The sequence below is a fragment of the Microchirus variegatus genome (assembly GCF_963457635.1).
Source record: "Microchirus variegatus genome assembly, chromosome: 6".
NCBI classification, from domain to species: Eukaryota; Metazoa; Chordata; class Actinopteri; order Pleuronectiformes; family Soleidae; genus Microchirus; species Microchirus variegatus.
The window spans coordinates 18,391,071-18,413,017 of record NC_139807.1 but is presented as its reverse complement, the minus strand read 5'-3'; the positions used below and the strand labels follow the sequence as shown (position 1 = coordinate 18,413,017).

The window sequence follows — 21,947 nt, the reverse complement described above, 5'->3', positions numbered from 1 at the left end:
AAGACGGGCAGTTCAGCCCAGAGCAATGTTATGGTGACGGTCTGGACACGGTTTTACCTGAGCTGAGCGTCACTGACCGACAAACACGACCTGACCCAGTGAACCCGAGCCCGGACACAGCGTAGCACCGCTGCCCGCTCACATGTGCTAGTGTTTCTGCTCTGTGGGAGGTTCAGTGGCTCTTCTCTCTGCTGCTGATGGAGCACATCCGTCTACCAAAGGTAACCAAAGCGGAACTGTTAGCACTGATTAACGACGACGTTTCCACAGTCAGTCCCGACACAAACCTGCTCATAATACACGCTGTTTGAGTGTGGACACTGAAGCTAACACACAGGTGTAGTTTAGTGGGACTGTGGTGTGTGTGTGTGTGTGTGTGTGTGTGTGTGTGTGTGAGCCACGTAGGCAGTCAGAGTTCCTGCTGTTATCAGCCACATCACAGCAGGGTGTGTGCCCTCATGTTTGTGTATCAGTGCAGTTATGGCTCAGCTGCCATGTAAACAGATGTTCATGTGCTGAGGATGATGATGATGATGATGATGGTGCTCTCCATCTTCCTTCTTGCTTCAGGTGGAGAATGTCAAGCTTCTGGACAGAGTCTTATCCAGGAGGAGGAGGGTGGGCACCCTCTACCTGACAGCCACACACTCCATCTTTGTGGAGAGTGAGGCTGGAGTGCGCAATGAAACATGGGTAAGCACCAGCACACTTCACGGATGAGCACTGAACAGAGGTGTGGAACTATATTTTGAAAGAGGGTGTGCTGGGTTCATTCCCAATCATTCAAATCTCTGATTTCACAATATGAAAAATGTTGGGCTGGTTTGCCTTCAGAATTGCCTTAAGCTGATGACGCACTACAACATGTTTTGCCTGATTTTACCCACAATTCACAGTTGGGCAGAGTCTGCACCATTCAGCACTAGTTGGCACATAAATATGTTAGTGTGTGAGCGGTAAAGACATGAATTGGCAAGAGTGTGAGTGTAACAGACCCAATCCAACCTCAGTCACAGTCAATCAAACATGTTTGAATATTTTTGAGCCGACTATAGACACAATCGAGTAGTGTGTACCGATTACCGACCCAACTGCAAACACATTGCCAACAGCCAATGAAAAAGAGTAGGTGGGACACAGAAGATGACAGGAAGTAGCGGGAATATCATAACGCTGTCACAAGAGTTTGATGCGTTCAGTTGTTTTGCCAAATCATGTCGTCTGTGATCCCTGTGATCAGACACAGTTGTTTAATGTATGATCCCCAGTCTTTCAGTCGCCATAAAAAAATCTGCTGAAATCAATGGGTTAGTGTGTCAGCCAAGTCTTTTCAAGTGGTAACGATAGTTGGGTAATGTGTCTCCAGCTTAATTATTTTTTTTTTTTTTTAAATATCATACCATTTGTAATTCACTGAGTGTTTTCAGTGTGTCTTTTGATATTTGGGCTAAAAACTATGGGTCCAACTGTTTTTTGTCAAACTACAGTCATCCATGTGAAGCTCCTTAAGATGTCAGTAAAGGATAGGATGCACCCAGACACAGCAGCTTCCTAGCAAAAGCAGCTCTGGTAATCCAGGGTCTTTGTTTTAATTAATTTGTATTAATTCAGCAATTTCAGTCATTAATGCAGCTCCCAGGTTCTTTTTGCTAAGTAAATGGCAGATGTGACAGAACACCACAAGCACCTTGGTTGAAACAACTCTGGCATCTTCTACGTGTTTTTTTCAAGCGTTTTTAGATGCTGTGTGTGAACGGCCCCTTAAAACGGAACTAGACCGGAAGTTCCTATTAGCGCTGTTTTTTTTGGTGTGTATCTGCGTCATTACCTTGTTTATGAAGCCTGACGGTTCGAAACAAACAGTTCAGCCATTGCTGAGAACGTTGTGTTTTATTGTAATCTCGGGGCTCAACGAGATCACTGAAAATCCCATAATAGTTACGTAAGCAGCGGTTCTCCTGAACAACCGATCGTCCTGCTCCGGGCGGTATTCCGGGCACATCCGGTTGCGTACATTGAACCGTAGAAGAAGAATAACGTCTGTTGTGGAGGTGTTTCACGAGCAACAGTGTCTTCTGACTCTGGGTCTGACTCCGGTTTAAAGTCATAAATGGGACTGCGGCGGGGAGTAGTGATGAAGCTATTTTTAAACACTGTTAAACAATGTTTTGATAATGAGGAGCAGTGCATCCGCCGTTCCAGAGGGGGCGCTGCGCTTCTGTGAACGGATGTGCTGGATAGTACTGGCCAAACACAAGACTCTGTCTTCTGGGGGTGAAAGTTCACTCTGAAATCTCGCAGCAGAAAAACACCGTCAGGAAAGAGGATTTCTATCGGCTAGGTTACAGCAACTAGGAGGTTTTTGAACATAAAAACAAGTTAATATATGTAAGTAGACCTCCATAACTAACATTTATGTGCAACAGGACCACTCTATGTGACCTTTAAAGCTGCAGTATCTAAGATTTAGTGACATCTAATATACTTGTGATTCTGCAGATTGCAACAAATGGAGGACTCCCCTGCTTGCTCACCCCTCTCTTAACTAAGCTCATCAGGGAACTGCTATGACCCTTTGTATATCATAAAGAATGCCATTATATTAATTGTGTTAGTTGGCATTCCCTTCAAATTGGAAGCGGAAGGTTTGACAGAAACCAAGCAGCACAAAATGATGCCATCAGTACAGCAAGACCCTTCCTTCCCCTTCCATATAAAGATCTTATGTTGTAAGGCTATGAAAACTAAATCATTTTCATATTTTCTTTGGAGCAAATAAACACTTAAACCTTTATTTTTTATGACATTGACTGAATCTGAGGTTTTGGTCCATACTGACATGATAGCATCACAGAGTTGCTGCAGATTTGCGGGCTGCACATCAATGATGCCAAACTCACATTCCACCATGTCCCAAAGCTTCTCTACTGGATGAACATCCAGTCACTTTAGAGGCCATTTGAGAACTCATTGTCATGTTTGGGATGTTTTCAGCTTTGTGACATGGCATGTTAACCTTTGAAAGACTGGAACACTGTGATCAAAAAGGGGTTAACATAGTCAGCAACAATACTCAAGTGGGTTGTGGCATTTAAATGATTCTCTGTTGGTACAAAGGGCCCAACAGACGTATATCCCAAATATCCCCCACATCGCCACCACCTTCAATCTGTCGAGACAAAATAACTCTGTTAATAAATTATGGTCACCCATCCAGGTATCATTGTAAATAATCCCATATTATGTTCTTCCATTTATCTGACTGTAGGTGCTTCACAGCTTGGTGTGCAGTGTGGAGAAACAAGCCGCCACAGCGTCGGGGTGTTCTCTGCTCATTCGCTGTAAGAACTTCCAGGTTCTTCATCTTGTCATTCTTCGAGAGCAGGAGTGCCAGGATGTCCTTCTGTCCCTGCAGCGTCTCTCCCAGCCAGGTCAGCTGTGTTGTGACTAGTGCTGATTTGACACAGCCCGTATAATAGAGGGTTATTATCATTATCATGTTATTATGACCATGTTACAATTACATCCATATCAGTGCTGGATTAAACAAATTATCTCCTGATATGACATTATGAGAAATTGTGTCAAAATTTAGTCCAGTTTAGGTTCCACTTTGATTTAACTCATGTTAACTGACGTTTTTTGTTTTTTTCATCAAACCTTAGCTGTGAGCTTGTACTGTGCTTTGCAGAGAGTTATGGTGAGCTGTATTGCTTCTCCTACAAGCCAAACGTTGATGAAGAGGAGCGGCGCCAGGAATGGGACTTTTTGGACCTCAAGGCTGATTACAGCAGAATGGGACTCCCAAACTCCCTGTGGAAGCTCTCCCCCATCAATCGACACTACAAGGTCAGTGAGCTGACATCTACAGCCAGTTATAGTTTTTCATCCATATAAGGACATCGCTGTAACTTTTTTATTCTCTTTACTTATTTATTTATTTTAAAGGTGAGCGACACTTACCCTGCTGACCTCTTTGTCCCTGAGTCTGCCACACCTCCAGTCATTGTGGGGAGCTCCAAGTTCAGAAGTAGAGGCAGATTCCCCACTCTCTCCTACTACTCCAAAGAAAACCAGGTATGTTAACTGAGTCCATTGTGTCTGTTTTCCATATGCTTCCTGTGATAACCAATGTTAACAATGACAAAGTACACATTAATAGAAGCAGCCTCCCTGACTTTGCATAGGAATGGTATGAACTGAAGCTTGTATGTATTTGACACGTTTTGTTTCCTCATCAAACAACTAGATTTTTTTGGTTTTCAGAATAGGACATACGTGGCATTTTATCATCACAAGCCTGCTGCCTGCAAATGTTTTCTTTGTTTTTTAAGCATTAATAGAGGATGAATAGGAAATAAACAGAGTTGTGAACCTCACACATAAAGACAAGTGTATCTTGTCTAATATACAGATATCAGCAAACCTATCCAATGATCACTGTCCCACTGTCACACTGTCACACTGGCAGTCATAGAACTAGAACAGAAATAGTTCCCTATAACATGTACATTATGTTAATTTCTGTTGCAGCTTCTAATAAAAGTAAAATCCTGTTATTTCTCAATTGTATTTTCCGCCTGTACATCTTATATAAATACTAAGCCGTAAATGTAAATGGTCTCTATTTACACGTTCATTCACAAACATTCATGCGGCCCCTCTGTATGCATCACTGCTCTCACGTTAACATCAAAATTGGATTTCAGTACGTTACACACACGTCTGAACACCAGACTGATGCTGCTATGATGCAACAGAAGTAGCACAAATACTCTCATTTCTAATTATGAAGACTGGCAATTGCAAAATATATTGTTTTATTGAAGCATAACAAAAGGTTGTTAATGGAATTTTTTCTCCAGAAACAGTGAAGTGCAATGTCTTTTCATCTAAAAGTTGACCATGTGGGTTTAGTGGTCATCTGTAATATTGTACCTAAGATAGCAGAGGTACATGACAATGATGATATAAACATATCAAATAATAGATTCAAAAGTGAACGCTCTTTGAATAAAGAATTGGCCTGAACATCCATTCTTACATATTCCTCCCATTAATCCCTGACTGGACAATTGGGAGAGCTTTATGAATGTGAGGTCAAATTCCCAGGGTCCATTGTCTTTTGTGTGGATATTGGCTCTGACTGAGGGGCTCCACTCCAGTTCACAGGTCAGAAGAGAGAATCCTTAATGGCCTCTGGTTCCTTCCCTCATGGCTCTTAAATAGAAATATTGGGGATAAAAATACTGTGAATTTGCATTCGTCCTGATTCTCATACAGATGTTTTACATTCTAATTGTCACGCAAAGTAATAATTGAATAAAAATTTGTGTGTGCCTCCTCCCAGGCTGCCATCTGCCGCAGCAGCCAGCCGCTGTCAGGTTTCAGCGCTCGCTGCCTAGAGGATGAACAGATGCTGGAGGCCATCTTGAGGTCTAATCCCCGCAGTGACTTCATGTATGTGGTGGACACCAGGCCTAAGGTGAGGCCTCTGTGCCTAAAGAACACACTAAAGAACAAAAATATGCGTTGTCCAGTATGTGCTGTATGTTCAGGTGTGCTTTACTTTCCACACTGCGTTTTGCCAGCTGGACGTGTTCCAGCAATGTATTTAAAAAACACCCTGCCTCTGCAAGAGCTGGACCATGATCATAATTATGTAATGGCAAAGTTGTATAAAACTACATTATTTCACTTTATTTATTATCTGTGGTTCACTGACAGTCATTTGTGTGTTTCTAGCTGAATGCGATAGCAAACCGAGCTGCAGGAAAAGGATATGAAAACGAAGACAACTACAACAACATAAAATTTCAGTTTATGGGCATCGAGAACATCCATGTCATGAGAAACAGCCAGCAAAAAATGCTGGAAGGTAATTATCATGTCCCATTAAGACAATTTATCCCCCTTATTTTAAATTGATGTACTATAGAAACAGTTTGCAGACCACATTCGTTTTTGTGGAGCAAAAAATATATTTTCTGCCATTGTCTGTTGAAATTCCCTGCTTCTTCCGTTACTACAGGCGAGCGGAACCCCACGCTACCCCTGCAGCGTTCATAATGTACTCATGCAGACTAGACTCTGCTGCAATCAAACCTCAAATGAGGCCACACGATCATTTCTGGGTATTATACTGGGGTGCTCCTAGGAAGACTTTGAATCCATCTGGATTTTATTTCAGAGCTATTTTGGCTTCCCAGAGTGGACAATCCAGGACCTTATCCCCCAAAGAGAGACCGGGGGCGTGAGAATGATGTGATTTTGAGTTTGAAAAGTTATAGCTGTTCTTAGTTGTGATAACTCTTTGCCCCCTGGCAGCACAAGGAAAGTCTTTAAATCCTGGAAACAGCACCTACCCTTTGGAGCTTGCTGCGCTCCCTCTTCCCTATTGTATACTTCAATGAGATTTAGAGGACCACCTGCCTGGCAGCATTAGTTCAAATATTTCTTCCAGGAGGTAGTACACTCCTCTTAGTGTTGCAAAACCAAAGGTTTGAACCTGTTCACCTGCACACTCTCCTATCAGTGGCCTCACAGTGCTTTTACGGGTCAGCAAACTGATGCAGTGTCAGCAAAAATACACTTTGTCACCTCTGAAATCGCCTTAATGAGAGAGGACGGAGCAGATGTTTTTCGTACAAGTCTGAATTATGAGTGTTTATGCGAAAAATTGCCCTCTGCAAATAGAATGTGAGCCGTGGAGAAATGGGCTCATGTCACTCTGCCTCTCTGTGACCTTGCAGATATTTATGTTGAACCATGAAAGATGGAAAGATAAATGTTTGTCTCTGTTTTACAAGATCAACAAACATAATGTAGGAAGCTTCATGCAGCAGGGATGGGGATTTGTTTTGTCTGCATATGATATGACTTTGTCTTGTGTTAGTATTCAGAATTGCACAACAAGAAAATTAAGCCAAGTTTGTGGGGCTGCACCAGGGGGCTGTTGCACGAAAGTCGAATTAAGAGATCCAGGATATCTGAGAAAGTGGGCCTTAATAGCTACTGAGTTCATCCTGGCTTAGAAAGTACTTTGAATGTTTTACTTTAGATGAGTCTATCCATTTATCACAATGATGAAGTATCGACTAATATTTTTTTTTTCTCTTGAAAACCTTTTTTGTCTAGACTGACATTAAGCAAGAAGGTGCTGGGTTCGATTCCCTTTCTGTGTGGAGTTTGCATGTTCTTTTCGAGCTCATGGTAACAGTTACATGTATGAATGTTAGACACATCGGGTTCATTGTCAGGACAGTCACAGCTCTGATCAACCCTCTATCTGACCCTGCAATATCGGTTGTATAATGATAACAATCCTTTCCTTACAAATGATTAACAATTAACTCCAAGTACAACTGAGGCTGATGGTTATGTCATCAATTTTGCTGTTAATTTGGTCATAAATCCAAGAATTGGACAAATTAACATCTTGACAATAGCATTGAGGGGGAATAGTGAAAGGATTCTCCTGATGAAGAAACATACTCTCTGAATCTACAAGTGTTTGTACCAAATGTCATGGCAATCTGTCAACATCAAGATATTTTACTCAGAAGTCAACCTTCTGGTGGAGTTAGAGGAAATATTAGGGATCTCTAAATTTAGCAGTAGCTATTCTCTAGTGACCATGATTGTTTCTATAATGGTTAATGGCAAAATGGCATCCAAGGTTCTGTTGGGATATTTCAGTCCAGAGTGAATGGTAGTGTGACTGAAATCACTGACAGGGTCTTAGATGTCACACGAGAAGCTGAAGGAAGAAGGGGGGAAAAAAAGTGCCCCCATGACCCACATTTTCCATTCTGTGCACAGATTCCCCTCAGTCGTGGATGTTTTCTTAATAATGAAAGTGAATGTGAGGTTTAATTAAGTTCTGTGATCAGGTATGCTCCATGTTTCCTGCCAGTCAGACAGCTGTGTTGTGGTTACAGTGTGTGAGCTGCGTTCTCCCTCCATGTCGGACTTCCTGGAGGGTCTGGAGAGCTCAGGCTGGCTGAAGCACATCAAAGCTGTTTTGGATGCAGGCATCTTCATCGCCAAGGTCAGTCTGGAGGTCAATCCCTGCTGTCTGCCTCGCTCAATATTAGCATAGGTGTGTGTGTGTACTTGTATTTGTTACCTCTGTAGGCCCTTTAGTGGCATAAACACTGACCTTGTCAGGACCATTTGTCCTCATGGAGACCAAAACCTAGTCGTAATGAGGCAGAACCTCTTTTCTGAGAAACTGGTTAATATTAGAGCGCAGATTTGAATTGTGGTTAGGTTAAGATTAGGATTAGACATTAACTGGTTGTGGTTAAGGTAAGGGGTAATGCTTTGGTTAGGCTTTTCCAGAAATCAATGACATTCCTTAAAAAGAGTGAGTGTGTCCTACATATGATGTGAGATGCTGCAAATACAATTAGAATATATGACACATTTAAATCTTGTGCTGACATATATAATTAACAAGTAAATAATAAGTCACTTTGAATTTACAATATTGATTACTGATGACAAATTAACTATATCAAATGTCTTAAATGAGATAAAATCAGATTTTTTAACTGTTACAAACAGGATAAACTGCATCTCACAGTGTCATCTCAATTATGATAATAATGTATGATTTGCTTGCTTAGTCCTCGTTTTACCCTTGTATTTGTAGGAAAGTCTCTGCCTCTGGCTTCATCAGTGGAATAGCGTGAAAATGAGCAGTGGAGGAAATCTGGCATCACAAGAGTGTGTTAAATGGCAAAATTGGGACTCGGTATCTCTTAAAAAGTTGCTCTGTAACATCATGTGGAGACACAAACTGTCCACACTTTGCAAGGATGAATTCCACTTCAAAGCACTGAGACTTTTGGTGTTCTATTTCCTACAAATTATTGACATGGATAACAGGCCCAAAAAAGAAGTTTAAATTTTCAAATAATTAGACACTGACAAAGTATAATCCATCAGAGGCACCAGAGCCCTTAAGGTTTTTTCAGAGATGTTCCAGTTTTAAATAACAAGGACTTGGTCTGTTCTTAAAATATCTGAATGACAATGTGTGGTTTTCTTGTTATTCACAACCTTGTCCGACATGAATGATGATCAGTATCTTGTGTGTGTGTGTACAGGCTGTTGCAGAGGAGGGCGTCAGTGTCCTTGTTCACTGTTCAGACGGCTGGGATCGCACAGCTCAGGTGTGTTCAGTGGCCTGTGTGCTGCTGGATCCCTACTACAGGACGCTCCGAGGACTCATGGTAGATATTGAGTCTTGTCCTGTGTATGTCTGTGTATGTGTATGTATAAATAGGACTGTGAATGCCACATAACCTCTGTAGCATATTAATATATCTCGTTACACTCTGGCTGTGGCTGGCAAGAGTCCATGCTGGGGCCCTCCAGGCTTGTTCCTTTGATCAGAAAGATTTGCGGAGGATTACTAAGAATCTTGTGTTAAATAAATATGACACAGAGGCATGTTTTGTGAATTTGAAGCGATTAGAAATGACACACTACACTGTGTCTGATCCTTTAATCATGTGCAATCAGGTGTAGTGTGTTTAAATATTTAGAAAACTATAGCTTCCTTCATGTTTTTCATTACTTTTGTGTGTGTGTGTGTCCTCAGTATCTCATCGAAAGAGAATGGATCTCATTTGGACACAAGTTCTCTCATAGGTTTGTCTCCAAATGTGACTTTCAGGTGACCTGTGATTTCAGAGGCAGTATTGTATTTTGATCTAAATGCTCTACCCTCTTCTCCAGGTGCAACCACCGGGTTGGAGACCCTAAGGAGGTGTCTCCCATCCTCGATCAGTTCCTGGATTGTTTGTGGCAGCTGATGGAGCAGTTCCCATGTGCCTTTGAGTTCAGTGAGAGGTTCCTCTGCACCATTCACAGCCACATCTACTCCTGCCAGTATGGCAACTTCATTGGCAACAACCAGCGGGAGAGGATCGAGCTGGGGTGAGATTTAAACCCGCTGCTACCATCAGTTTCTTTCCCTTTTCACAGAACAGACATGTGGTCTGAGAGAAGACTGATGACTGAGGAGAAGTGATGGCCAGTAATGTATTATATCACTGGTCTTATGTAACATCTTGTAAAGGTTTGGACGACTATGTGGTAGAAACAAAACAAAAAGAACTGATGATTGTTTTTGTCTTTATCTGCCGTTTGACACAGACTGCGTGAGAGAACTCACTCTTTGTGGAATTATCTATGGATGAATCGTTCAGACTTCATCAACCCTCTGTACAGACCAGACCACAGCCAGACTCAGGGCCTCCTCCGGCCGTCGACTGCCCCCTACTGCTTTAAGTAGGTCTTCACCTAAAGTTTGTTTGTTAGAGAAATGCTCAGAAGCCATTGTAGGTTAAGGTATCATGGGTTATTTCTCCCTTTGTATAGATTTTGGAGTGGCCTGTACAACCATTTTGACCGTGGAATTCATCCGCGACAGTCTGTGGAGGATTTCCTGCGCGTCATCCAAGAGGAGACACAACAGCTGGAGGAGCAGCTGGCGTCACACAAACAGGTAGGACAAGCACTGTCAAAAATGCCACTCCAGTATTTTTCCTGGTTTTCTTCAACAACTACGGTCATATATGCCTTATAATGCCTTATATTATCAACAGAAAATTGAGAAACTAGTGCAGCAGCAGGAGTGGAGAGACACCCAGAGGGCAACCACCTTTGATAAAAGCCCCACAGCATGGGTACTCAGTCATGACCTCACACTAGCCAACACTCCTCAGGACTACACTGGGGATTTCCTCACCAGCAGCCCCTGTCAGCCCAAACCAGCAGACGGCAGCCTGATCCTTCCGCACCAAGACTTGAACAAAACATCTGAAGCCAGCCTCTCCAACGGCAGCGACCAGGAGTCGGGGATCGCAGACCTGAGCTGTCGCTCACCTCTCAGTGAGGACAGCATCAGGGATCCTGACTCGGACGAAGCTGCCTACTCTGCCGCCTGAGCAAATGTAGCATGTGGGGGTCACCACAGCCTGCCACTGAACAAACTCCACCTGTACATTCACTACAGTTACCTGTCTACTGACTAACTTTGTTCAAAACTCAAGACATGTTTTCATATTGTGCTGTGGTCCCTCTTCTTGCTACATATATGTTTACTTGTCTGTTGTAGCTGAGGGATTTTTATTTTTACCCCAGCGAAAAAAGGTCTGAAAGGCTTAGTGATGTTGAACACACAATAATTTACTTGTTAACTCTGACGCTGAGGTGTTTGTGAATTGAGTGTGAAAGCGTGAGCACTTTTTTGTTTTACCATGGTCTTCCGTACACTTCATTTATCCGTTAAGCTTTTAGCTTTACCATATGAACAGTTTGAAAAAGGAAAATGCTGCTATAAGAGTAGATCACAACAGCTTTATTCCCAAAAAGAAAAGCACTGTCCTGTATACAAAAATGTGTGGCAGGACATTTAATCCAACCACAAACAAATCACCAGTTCTGCTTGTAGGATACTTTTCCATAAAGTTAATAATCTGAGTTAGAAAAGCTGCTACTTGTAGACAGTCAGGGCTCAGGATTTCAATCTGGCCTAAAGAAGCAATAATCCAATTCTTTATATCATGAACTACAGTCACTCAGTAGCCCACAGTGACCTCAGCTGGATTTTGGAGTCATTACACTGTTAGTTGTGCTGGGTTTGCACTGTATGATCTACACCTGTGTATTCTAACTTCATATATGATACCAAATGATATTAACTCTACCAGTTGTGGAAAAAAATAAGCTTTTAGATTTTATTGTAGGCAAAACGACTTTATACATTGCTGCACACAATATTTCAGTGCTGATTTATTGGGATTTACCAAAGGGAATCATGAACCAGCAGATGAGCATGAGAACACGCATATTTAAAAGAGCAAATTACTGACTGACTGTTTGATTATTTTGAGCCATCTTTAGTGTAAAATTAGGATTTGAACTGAATTAGTGTAGTAGGCATTACTGTATAGATGCACTCAGTACTGCAAATGAACAATGTAAAAACTATTCAGGAAAGCATGTTAACATATTGCTGTACTTATTATTTGACTTATTCTTGACAAGTGCAATTTCTTTCTTTCTTTTTTTTGTTTAATGCATGTTTTTAATTTGTATCACAGGGCTTAAAATGTCTGGTCATAATGACGTTTGAAAACGTGTAAAAGAGAGCTTTATTTTGCCAAGTTTGTTTCTTCTGTCCGAAAGATTTCTCCAAAACTGTGTCAACGTTCTTGTGAAATAAATAAATAGACAAATAAATAATTAAATACACTGCTGTCAGTCATATATTCCAATAATTATTGATTGTGTTATTGTTTGACCTTTGAGGAGTTGGTTTATTCAGATAAAGTGATATCTATCTATGCAGATGGTTTGACCTTTTAGGATAATCTATAGTATATATAGTGAATCAACCCTTTAAACATTTTCTCACCACTTCTTCTTAGTCAACAACAGGCAAAATATAGACTTTTGTGTATAATTCAACAGTTCTTATCAAATGAGTAAATGTATTATAATAAGCTTGAGCCTCCTTGATGTATTTATGTGCAAAATGCTGCTATTTAATTTAAAACAACGCTGTGTCAACACAAATGTATCTGCATTTATTTATGCATACCTGCGACCGAAATCAACTAATTGAAAATCAGCAGAGATTAATCCCTGCTGCAAAACAAACCAGTTTCTCTTTGTTCACCTTATATTTGCCTTCATGCATAAACGAGGCAATTTACAGGACTGAACTATATACTGTATATACTATGTATAATTTGTAACTGGCATATAATGTTTAGTATCTGTTATTATGGACATGATGTGACTGAAAACAGTAAAAAAGTATACATTTATTTTACTTGAACAACATAAAAGCACTGTTTTATTGTTTGTTTGTTTTTATAGTGGGTGGGTGTGTTTTTTACGTACATACGTAAGTGACGCGACGCCTTCGGTTGTACGTGATGACGTCGTGTTGGAGGCTCAGCTATCATGGCAGCCGTAGGTTGACATCGATGCAATTCTCCATATAAACTCTTCAAAAGTTAGCGGAACAGCCCCGACACAGTAACGTGCAGCACAGTAACAGTTTCCAGATAGCACACGCTTTAAACACACACACCCGCCCGGCTGGCAACGGTAAGTTTACCAGGCTACAGGAGCTTTGCCCGGTGCTCCCTCACACATGTATACACATGTATGTGTGTGTTGTGCTGCTAGTTGCTTGGACTTTTATGGTTTGCACACTGATGAGCCGCATGTCTGCTGCCGCTGCCGCCGCTGCTGGACTGAACTGAACTGAACTGAGACACTTCACTGTTGTGCTTGTGTGAAACACCGCTGAGCCTGGAGCCTGCTAATGTGGCTACAGGCGACTGAAGCTAACACCCAGAGCTGCTGGTGAGAGCTGCCTGTGACGGTGTTAGCTTCTTCCCAAGCCGGTTTATCAAATAATGACTCAACCTGACCATGTTTAATTTAGATAACAGGTGTCAGCATCAGACTTGTGACTGGTCGTTATTGTAGCTGGACTAGTAACAATGACCAGACTTAAACAAGGCAGAACCTCCAATTTGTTATATCCAATCACAATTATTTTGTATAGGAATGTATAGTAGATATGAGCAATTCATCTCTATTTATAGTATCCAATATCAATTCAATATCTACAACTTAAATGTGACTACTCACAATCCCAGTTAAAGGTATCTAAAATCAAGTTATTGATCTAAAAAGGACAAAATACCTTTCATTAAGATGAATTAATCTTATCATGAACTGGAATAATGACACAACAGTATTGAGTTGTAGGCGTTGCGTACTGGAATCATGGATGGGGTTTATTTTAATTTAATTAATCTGCAGAGTTGCCTTAATTCATCATGGCATAGATCCAGCAAGGTGCTGGAATCCTAATCCTCACCATTGACATGATGTCATCACGTAGTTGTTGCAGAGTTGTTGGCTGCACAGCTATGATGCAAATCTCCCATTCAGCCACATCTCAAAGATCTTTTATTGAATTGAGATGTGGTGAGCCTGCTCTCATGTACAATACACAGGTTTGACAAGGTTTGAGCTTTGTGGCATGTTGTCCTGGAATCAGTGGTCATCAGGAGTTGGGTCCACTGTGGTCATAAAAGAATGGCTATGATCCACAACAATACATAGTTATGCTGTGGCATTTAAACCAATGCTGAAATGATAGTAAGCAGACAAAAGTGAGCCAAGAAATTGTCCCTCCAAACTATAAAACCACCTCCACCAGCAGCATGACCACTATGACACTATCATTCAAAACACTGAAGCAGGAATTGAGACCGGGCAACATTTTCTCGTCTTCTGTCGTCCGACTTTGTTGAGTGTATTAGAACTTCAGTTTCCTGTTCTTGACTGGCATGGCTAGAATCCGGTGAGGTCTTCTACTACTACTGGTTGTGGTTATTTGAGTTGCTGTTGCCTTCTGTCATCTCAAACCAGTCTGGCTATTCTCCTCTGGTCTCTGGCATCAATAATGTACTTTATAATTGGATCCTCTCACCTTTTTTTCCTGACAACAACCACGCAACTTCATAGTCACTTAAATCATCTCAACACTGTCCATATGCATTGCATTGCTGCCAAGTGATATTCGTGTTAACAAGCAGTTGACCAGGTGAACATAATAAAGTAGCTGGTGAGCAGACATTGCGGTTTGTTCAAGACTTTTATCTAGAAACAGGGTTGTGTCTCTGTCAGCTGTCTTCTTGACGCTTCTCAGGATTCATTCATCATCTGTCCGTCTTCTACCGCCTTATCATGTTTCCTTTATTTTAATTTTTCTCTATCGACTTCCATACATAAAAAATGCAGAATTTCGTTTCCTCTTAAGACACAATTAATTAATTAATTCATCGTCTCCCACTTTATCCCCCACATGAGGGTTGCGGGTGCCAATCCCAACTGATTGCCAGTCCATCGCAGGTCAAGAGACAATTGAATTGTGCAAATTAAAATGTGGTAATAGCAACTAAATGGATGGACAGATCAAAAGCAGTCCTAATTAAAAGGATGTCCGTGTCCATAAATTGCGAAGATCACCATATTTATACACTGCAATATAAATATATGTATGAAGTACATGGGGATGTGAAAGAACTCTGTCATGTGTCCATTTAAAAAGCCAACAGTGAAGGTTGCATTGAGGTTAACAGGGGAAGGCATATGTTAAAGAATCTAACAGTCTATCTTCTTCCTGGTACATGGTGAAGTGGCACTATGCCCGCAGCTACTGTGGATCACAGTCAAAGAATATGTGAGGTTTGGGCCAACAACCTGGAGGAGGAGCTGAAGAGGATCCGCCATGTCATTCGCAAATACAACTACATCGCTATGGTGAGTGGTTTGCTAGACATGAGAAGAAAAAACTGGCAATTCATCTTTGATTGAGTATATCTGTAACCCCTTAGAACTGAACCAATTATGTTAAATGTATAGGCTGATGCGGACCAGGTTTAGGTTTTTACATAGTTGATGTTCAACATGCACAAATATTTTTACTTCTAAAATCAGCTCCTTGTTCGTGATCCAGTTTCCACTGTGCATACTTACTTTTGTTCTTGCAGGACACAGAGTTTCCAGGTGTCGTAGCCAGACCAATCGGAGAGTTCAGAAGCAACGCAGACTATCAGTACCAGCTACTGCGCTGCAATGTGGATTTGCTCAAGATCATCCAGCTGGGCCTCACATTCATGAATGAACAAGGGGAATATCCTCCTGGAACATCGACGTGGCAGTTTAATTTTAAGTTTAACCTCACGTAAGAGTTCCCATTCAAATGTAATCAGAAAGTCAACCTAAAATTGTGATGGGGATCAGTTACAGCAAGCTCTGGTATTTTGTTCACCAGATGTTTTATTTATCTCAGTAGGGATATTGCACATTAATGAACATCATCAGCATGTAAACATGCTAGATTATAGCCTTTGGCCAACAAGACAAAATACTTGAATTCGCCAAATAATACGGTATATATTTCAGTGTCATTTTCTTCTTTATCGATAAAATGTTGATAATGTTTTTGGACAAACTGCCCTCCTAAAAGGTAACAAAACAAGAATAATTTATAAACATAATGTATAAAATAAGAAGAAACAGCATAGGGTGTGTTCCAGTAGTAACGATATAAAATGTGTGATGTAGCGAGAGGTAAACCATGAAGCTAGGATGACAAACTCAAAGGGGATTAATTATCTCAATTGTATGGAAATAGACTTGGAAAACTAAAGTAAATATTTGTGTGTGTCCTCAGAGAGGACATGTACGCACAGGACTCCATTGAGCTCCTGACCACATCAGGGATTCAGTTCAAGAAGCACGAGGACGAAGGCATCGAGACACTGTACTTTGCAGAGCTGCTGATGACGTCAGGGGTGGTGCTCTGTGATGGAGTCAAGTGGCTGTCTTTTCACAGGTATTCTGCTTTTGTTGTTGTTTGTTTTTGTAGACAAGTTGGGAGGGGAAAACATTTTTTTTTCCCCTCTTTGTAATGAAAGCTAAAGATGTTACGGAGAGCTAAGATTGTTGTGCTACAAACAAAAAACCTGTTACATTTACTATAAAACATGGCTGTTAAAGGGAAGCTCTTAGTGGCAAAGCAACACTTAACATCTTCATTTTGTACTCAGTTTCCCACTGTGTCTCCATGGCAAACTGAGGCTAAAGATAACCAGGCCCTGGATATTAAACAAAGCTTGTTTAATATCCAGGTTTGAAACTTCACTGTCATCTCCTTCAGGTATTTAGATCACACACTAAAAAGGCTGTATTGTCATTGTTAAATGCTGTATATTATTGGTGTTTTTGCTGTTTTCCTTCATAATATAAATTGCTTTACCTCATTGTATTTTGTATTGCATTGCATTATTGTATGTCTTGTGAGTTTATCTTAATGGAAAAAGCTTTAGTTGTAATCTTTTTTAAGCAGAGTGCTTTAGGTTTGTGTAGTTATTTGCTCTTGTGTGTGTATGTGACATATGGACATAAGGGAGGCTCCAGGCGGAAGAAAAATGTCATCATGTATTACCTTTTGGCCTCTTCATATCTGATATTGACATGTGTTCTCTGTTTGGTGCATCTGAATACACCCAGTTTCTCCTGAATCCATCTTTAGATCTGATCACTATAACTGCTTTTTGCATTTTTGCAGTGCATTTCACACCACTTTCTCAGTTTCATAGTGAATTGAGAGTATGTTTTACAATTTTCAGAGCTTGTGTTGATTTAAATTATCCAAAGTTGCTAAACAACACATTATTTTGTGTTACAGCAGCATGAGAAGGGCTTTGATTCATCAGCTCCTCCCAACTCCATTCTCTCTCTCATTCGTTCTTCCTCTCTCTTCCTCTCTCTACTGCAGATATTCACACAAGCACGGTGACATCTGCAAACACTCATTAAAAAGCTTTACACGCAAACACGTGATAATGATCATTCATACATGCATCACTCCACTTGTGATCGGGTTACACCTAACCTCTTGATTTGTGTGTTTCTGTGTGTGTTTGTGTTGCAGCGGCTATGACTTTGGGTACTTGATCAAGATTTTGTCCAACGCTAACCTGCCCGAGGAGGAAGTGGACTTTTTTGAGATTCTTCGCTTGTACTTTCCCATCATCTACGACGTCAAGTACCTGATGAAGAGCTGTAAAAACCTGAAGGTACTTTGACAAATATCCCAGCAGGTTGTCCTGTTTTCTTTTTTTGAAAGTTTGACAGATGAGCTGCTTTTATGATTGATTTTTGCCTGGTTTTCAGGGCGGCCTGCAGGAAGTAGCTGAACAGCTTGAGCTGGAGAGGATTGGACCACAGCATCAGGCTGGCTCTGACTCTTTACTCACAGGCATGGCTTTCTTCAAGATGAGGGAGGTAGGCACCTCCAATCAATGAAAGGATTTATGTTTTATTAATATGGTGAAACTTACGCCACACAAAACCAGCTCAAAGTATTACCAATGATCCCTCATTACTTTGAACCCTTTACACTGATCTACTAGAAATGTTCAATTGTTGTACCATGGAAAAATACACTTTTTACATATAAGATGTGAAGGCAGTCTTACTAAGCCAGACTTTGTAACATCTCGAGTTTCATCACAGCACAAGCCAGAACTGATAACCTATTCATTTTATGTAAAATAAAAATTTATATATAGAATTATTTCACTATTTAATTAATTATTTCATGGTCCTTTGTTGTAGTGCATTATGAATTTATTTTATCTGTCAAACTTGCCCATCAAAGTCAGTGGGTGGATTTCTAACACCTGATTGGTTACCCTGCACATTGATTTGCAGTCCATTAACTGGGTTAAGGTAATAGGTTAGTATCCTAACCCCAAAATTTATCTCACCAACTCCTGAGAAAGTTCATGAAGGTCCTGCATCGTCTCTCTCCAGGCATGCCACTTCAGACCAAAGCAATGGATCAGACTAGATCAGCGTTAGCCCCGCCCACTTACTTTGATTGGCAAGTTTGACAGATAAAAAAAAATCATGATGCACTGCAACACAGGACCATGAAATAAATAATTTAATTGTGAAATAATTTGATGTATATATATCATATATATATATATATATATATATATATGATAATGAATTAATGACACATTTAATAACGCATTTATGTATTTAATTCCAATTTTAAATAATGACACATTAAAGTAATTATTTAATGGTGTATTTATTTATTTAATTAATGTTGGCACTTTCAGTCCTCCATATTTACCACCAGAGTAAACTGCTGCAATGTGTAAAACAAGCACAGAGCTTAGATGTACATTTAGTAGTAAGATCTGCATCCAGATGAGCATTTCAGCTCCGTAACGATGGCGTCTTTACTAGAACATGTGAAACACCTGAAAACGCACAGTCCCAGATTTTCTGCTCTGCTGTTGAACGCTGAAGCTGAAAGTGTTAACAGAACTTGCTGACAGTCGACATATGAATGATGAATACCACTCCGATTCATTTTCTGCCAATGCAGACCTAAAGTTTTAAAGAATAATGCGTTTTCAAACGTAGCATGGCTCAGTTTCAGTTCTTTCAATCTATCTTTGTGTTTGTTGCTCACACACAGTACCAGCTCTCTGCTCATGTCTGAAAATAAAACACTGGTGCAGAGTTGACAAATTAGCATAAAAAATGTCTTCAGTAGTTTGATTTCCTTATTATGAATTTGTTAATAGTTCATTTGATTGACAGAATTGTCACTGCACTAGCCAATTAGGAAACAGTCGCTTCAGAAAATGTCTTAAAGGTCCTAACATTTAATCATTTAATTGACATTTAATAATATGACAAGAAATCAACATGCCAAGGTGTCTATTCTCAGTGTCTTTTGCTTTAATTGTTTTCCTGCAGATGTTCTTTGAAGATCATATTGATGATGCTAAGTACTGTGGTCACTTGTACGGTCTCGGCTCCGGCTCTGCCTACGTCCAGAACGGAACAGGAAATGCTTACGAAGAGGAAGCAAACAAGCAGCAGTCATGACGTCTCTGAAAAGTCTCCCACACCTACAGTTCACCTCCACAATCACACAGCTGGATGACAATTGCATTGGATGAACAAAAAGCATATCCACATCTTTCAGTAACCTGTTTCTCATTGCCTCTGCTCACCTTAGACAACTGAGTATGATGGTCTACAAAAAAGAAAAAGAAAAAAGTCACAACTGCCCTCACACATGTCACTGCTGCATGTGTGTGAGTTCAGTGTTTTCGGTTCAGTTACATCTGACATGCTTGAAAAGTTGGGATTTTAGTTTTCCTCAAGTGTTCTGTAGAAATGTTTTGCACTTTAAAGCTCCAACCTGATTTTATAAGGAAAGCTGAAATGTTCCTGGTGTCTCTTTCCTCTTTGTTGCCTTCTCCATGTTCCCATTTTACATTTGTGCAATCATTGAACTCTTTATTATCACAACAACTGCTTCCACCATGCTCGGCCTTAACGTTAGCTGCATTCTTATATTTTAAACTTTTATTTATTGTGCTAATTAGCCGACAGCAAAGAGTCGCCCCGTTCAAAGCTACAGCACTAAAGGTCTGTGTGCTCACTGGAGTCCTCCTCCCTCATGAGAAAGGGAGTTCTCAGTCAGAGTGTTTACGTGCACATGAAAGCCCAAGTATTTTTTCATTTGTTCATAAAAATATGTTTATATTGTCCTTGACTAAGCTCTGTTCCAACTGTGTCGAGCCTCTAAAGCTGGTGTATTATGAATGGGATGCTGAAGCAAAATAACACTGTGTCCTCTGTATTAGTTGCTGTTTCTTTTTCCTGTTTGTTTGTATTCATATTAATGTTTCGAATAGTTGCATACAAGGATATTTATAGTATGTACCAAGGTGCGTACAACTGGTTTTCATTGTGAGAACGCGTTTGTGTATGTAAACACTCTCATTGACACGAGCACATACGAGAACAGGAAATCATCTCTCAACATGGTCATCGACTGAATTCCCCAAAAAATGAATGAAAGAAAGAAAGAAAAAACCCTGAATGAAACCCTGACCTGCTTCAGGTCATGCAGACAAGAGGCTTCCTTAAACTACTCTGTTGAGAGTCATTTTTCATTTTTAATTGAATTTAAGCATTTGTAGAATTTTAGTGTTGTAATAAAAGAAGAGAAACATAACTTTTACTCATTGGTGGGAAAAATAACGTCGCTTTTATTAAAATTTCCTCTCCAGTGCAGTTGTTTTCACATGTAGTTCTGGCCTTTGACCTTTGTGCTGTTTTTGTTTTCCTTATTGCCTTCCATAGTCATGCTGCTTAGACCAGTCGCATGTACTAAGATGTTTGAATAAATGCTGTTTAATAGTATCCTTGAACTTCCATAGGTTTGTGTTGAAGTGTAGGTCCATGACTCCTCCCCCTTTCAACGCTAAAAACGTGTTTCTTTTCACATCTTCCACTGCAAAATGAGAAAGACAAGTATGCAATATAAAAGAGAATTGTTTTTAGATTATTTTGTTAATAAAGGCTTGAAACTTTTCTACCGTCAAACGCTCTCCACCGTTACATGACTCCGTAAAGAGGTGCACGAGAACATCAGCTGATGAGCTCTTTTTATTCTCATAAGGCATCACAACAGTACAGTACTTGGCCTCACACGTCAGGTTAGTCTCAACAGACAGAATAAAAAAATATAAATTGACACCAGCGATCACCATGAAGCTTCTTTTTTCTTTTTTTTTTTCTTTTTAAACAGGCATACATTCTTTACATAAATGTACAGTTCATTTCCAGCACTAGACGGGAATAGACAAATTCCTCAGAAGGTGAAAATAGAGTACAAAGTGGGTGGACTTTTTTTGGGGTGGATATTACATTCACAACATAACATTTGTTAACAAAAACACTCAACAGTATCAGCATTATGCCGAGGTTTCTTTTTGATGGTGTGAGTCATGGTCATGCTATAACCAGTCAGAAGAGCCCTTATTCAAAAACATCATTACTAATATTATACTTTTTTTTTTCAAGCAAAGGAGAGAACATCATGTACAGTTTACTACAGCAAGGTGTGACATCCTGAGATGAGAGCATGCATCGTTTGACCTTCCACAACACAACCCAACAAAAAGAGAAACAAAAAAGAAAAGAAAAAGCAAATACTGAAGGAATGTAATTTACACCACATTAACACCATCACTAATTTATTTACTCCATGTGCAAATGTTTGGCAGACATAGCTACATTTGCTGATGCGCTAAGCTACGCATGTGGTGTCAGTCGTGGAAAACTCAGTGCAATAAGGAAAACAACTGATGATGATGATGACGTCTGCGCCATGTCACGTCCTGATAGGCACGAACACTGAGGAGACCTGTGAGGTGACACGCACACACACACACACACACACACACACACTACAGTTTTTATCAGTCACTTCGGTGCTTTTCTCACAT

At 40.3% G+C, this 21,947-nt stretch overlaps 2 protein-coding genes across 2 annotated transcripts; both read left to right on the top strand.

The window, feature by feature from the left end:
* Positions 1 to 84: 84 nt before the first annotated feature.
* On the top strand, positions 85 to 10,961 carry mtmr7a (myotubularin related protein 7a; the record flags this gene model as incomplete). Its single annotated transcript, XM_083891790.1, has 14 exons — positions 85 to 221; positions 571 to 693; positions 3,269 to 3,431; positions 3,692 to 3,849; positions 3,949 to 4,077; positions 5,351 to 5,485; positions 5,746 to 5,878; positions 7,941 to 8,050; positions 9,114 to 9,239; positions 9,611 to 9,660; positions 9,748 to 9,948; positions 10,168 to 10,302; positions 10,393 to 10,519; positions 10,620 to 10,961. The coding sequence occupies exons 1-14, from the start codon at positions 198 to 200 to the stop codon at positions 10,959 to 10,961; spliced, it is 1,956 nt and encodes a 651-aa protein (XP_083747916.1). The 5' UTR covers positions 85 to 197.
* Positions 10,962 to 13,002: 2,041 nt separating this feature from the next.
* Positions 13,003 to 20,945, top strand: cnot7 (CCR4-NOT transcription complex, subunit 7). Its single transcript, XM_083891530.1, has 7 exons — positions 13,003 to 13,134; positions 15,246 to 15,369; positions 15,600 to 15,793; positions 16,286 to 16,447; positions 17,549 to 17,693; positions 17,791 to 17,901; positions 19,399 to 20,945. Exons 2-7 carry the CDS (start codon positions 15,253 to 15,255, stop codon positions 19,528 to 19,530), a joined length of 861 nt encoding a protein of 286 aa, XP_083747656.1. The 5' UTR covers positions 13,003 to 13,134; positions 15,246 to 15,252; the 3' UTR covers positions 19,531 to 20,945.
* The last annotated feature ends 1,002 nt before the right edge of the window (positions 20,946 to 21,947 follow it).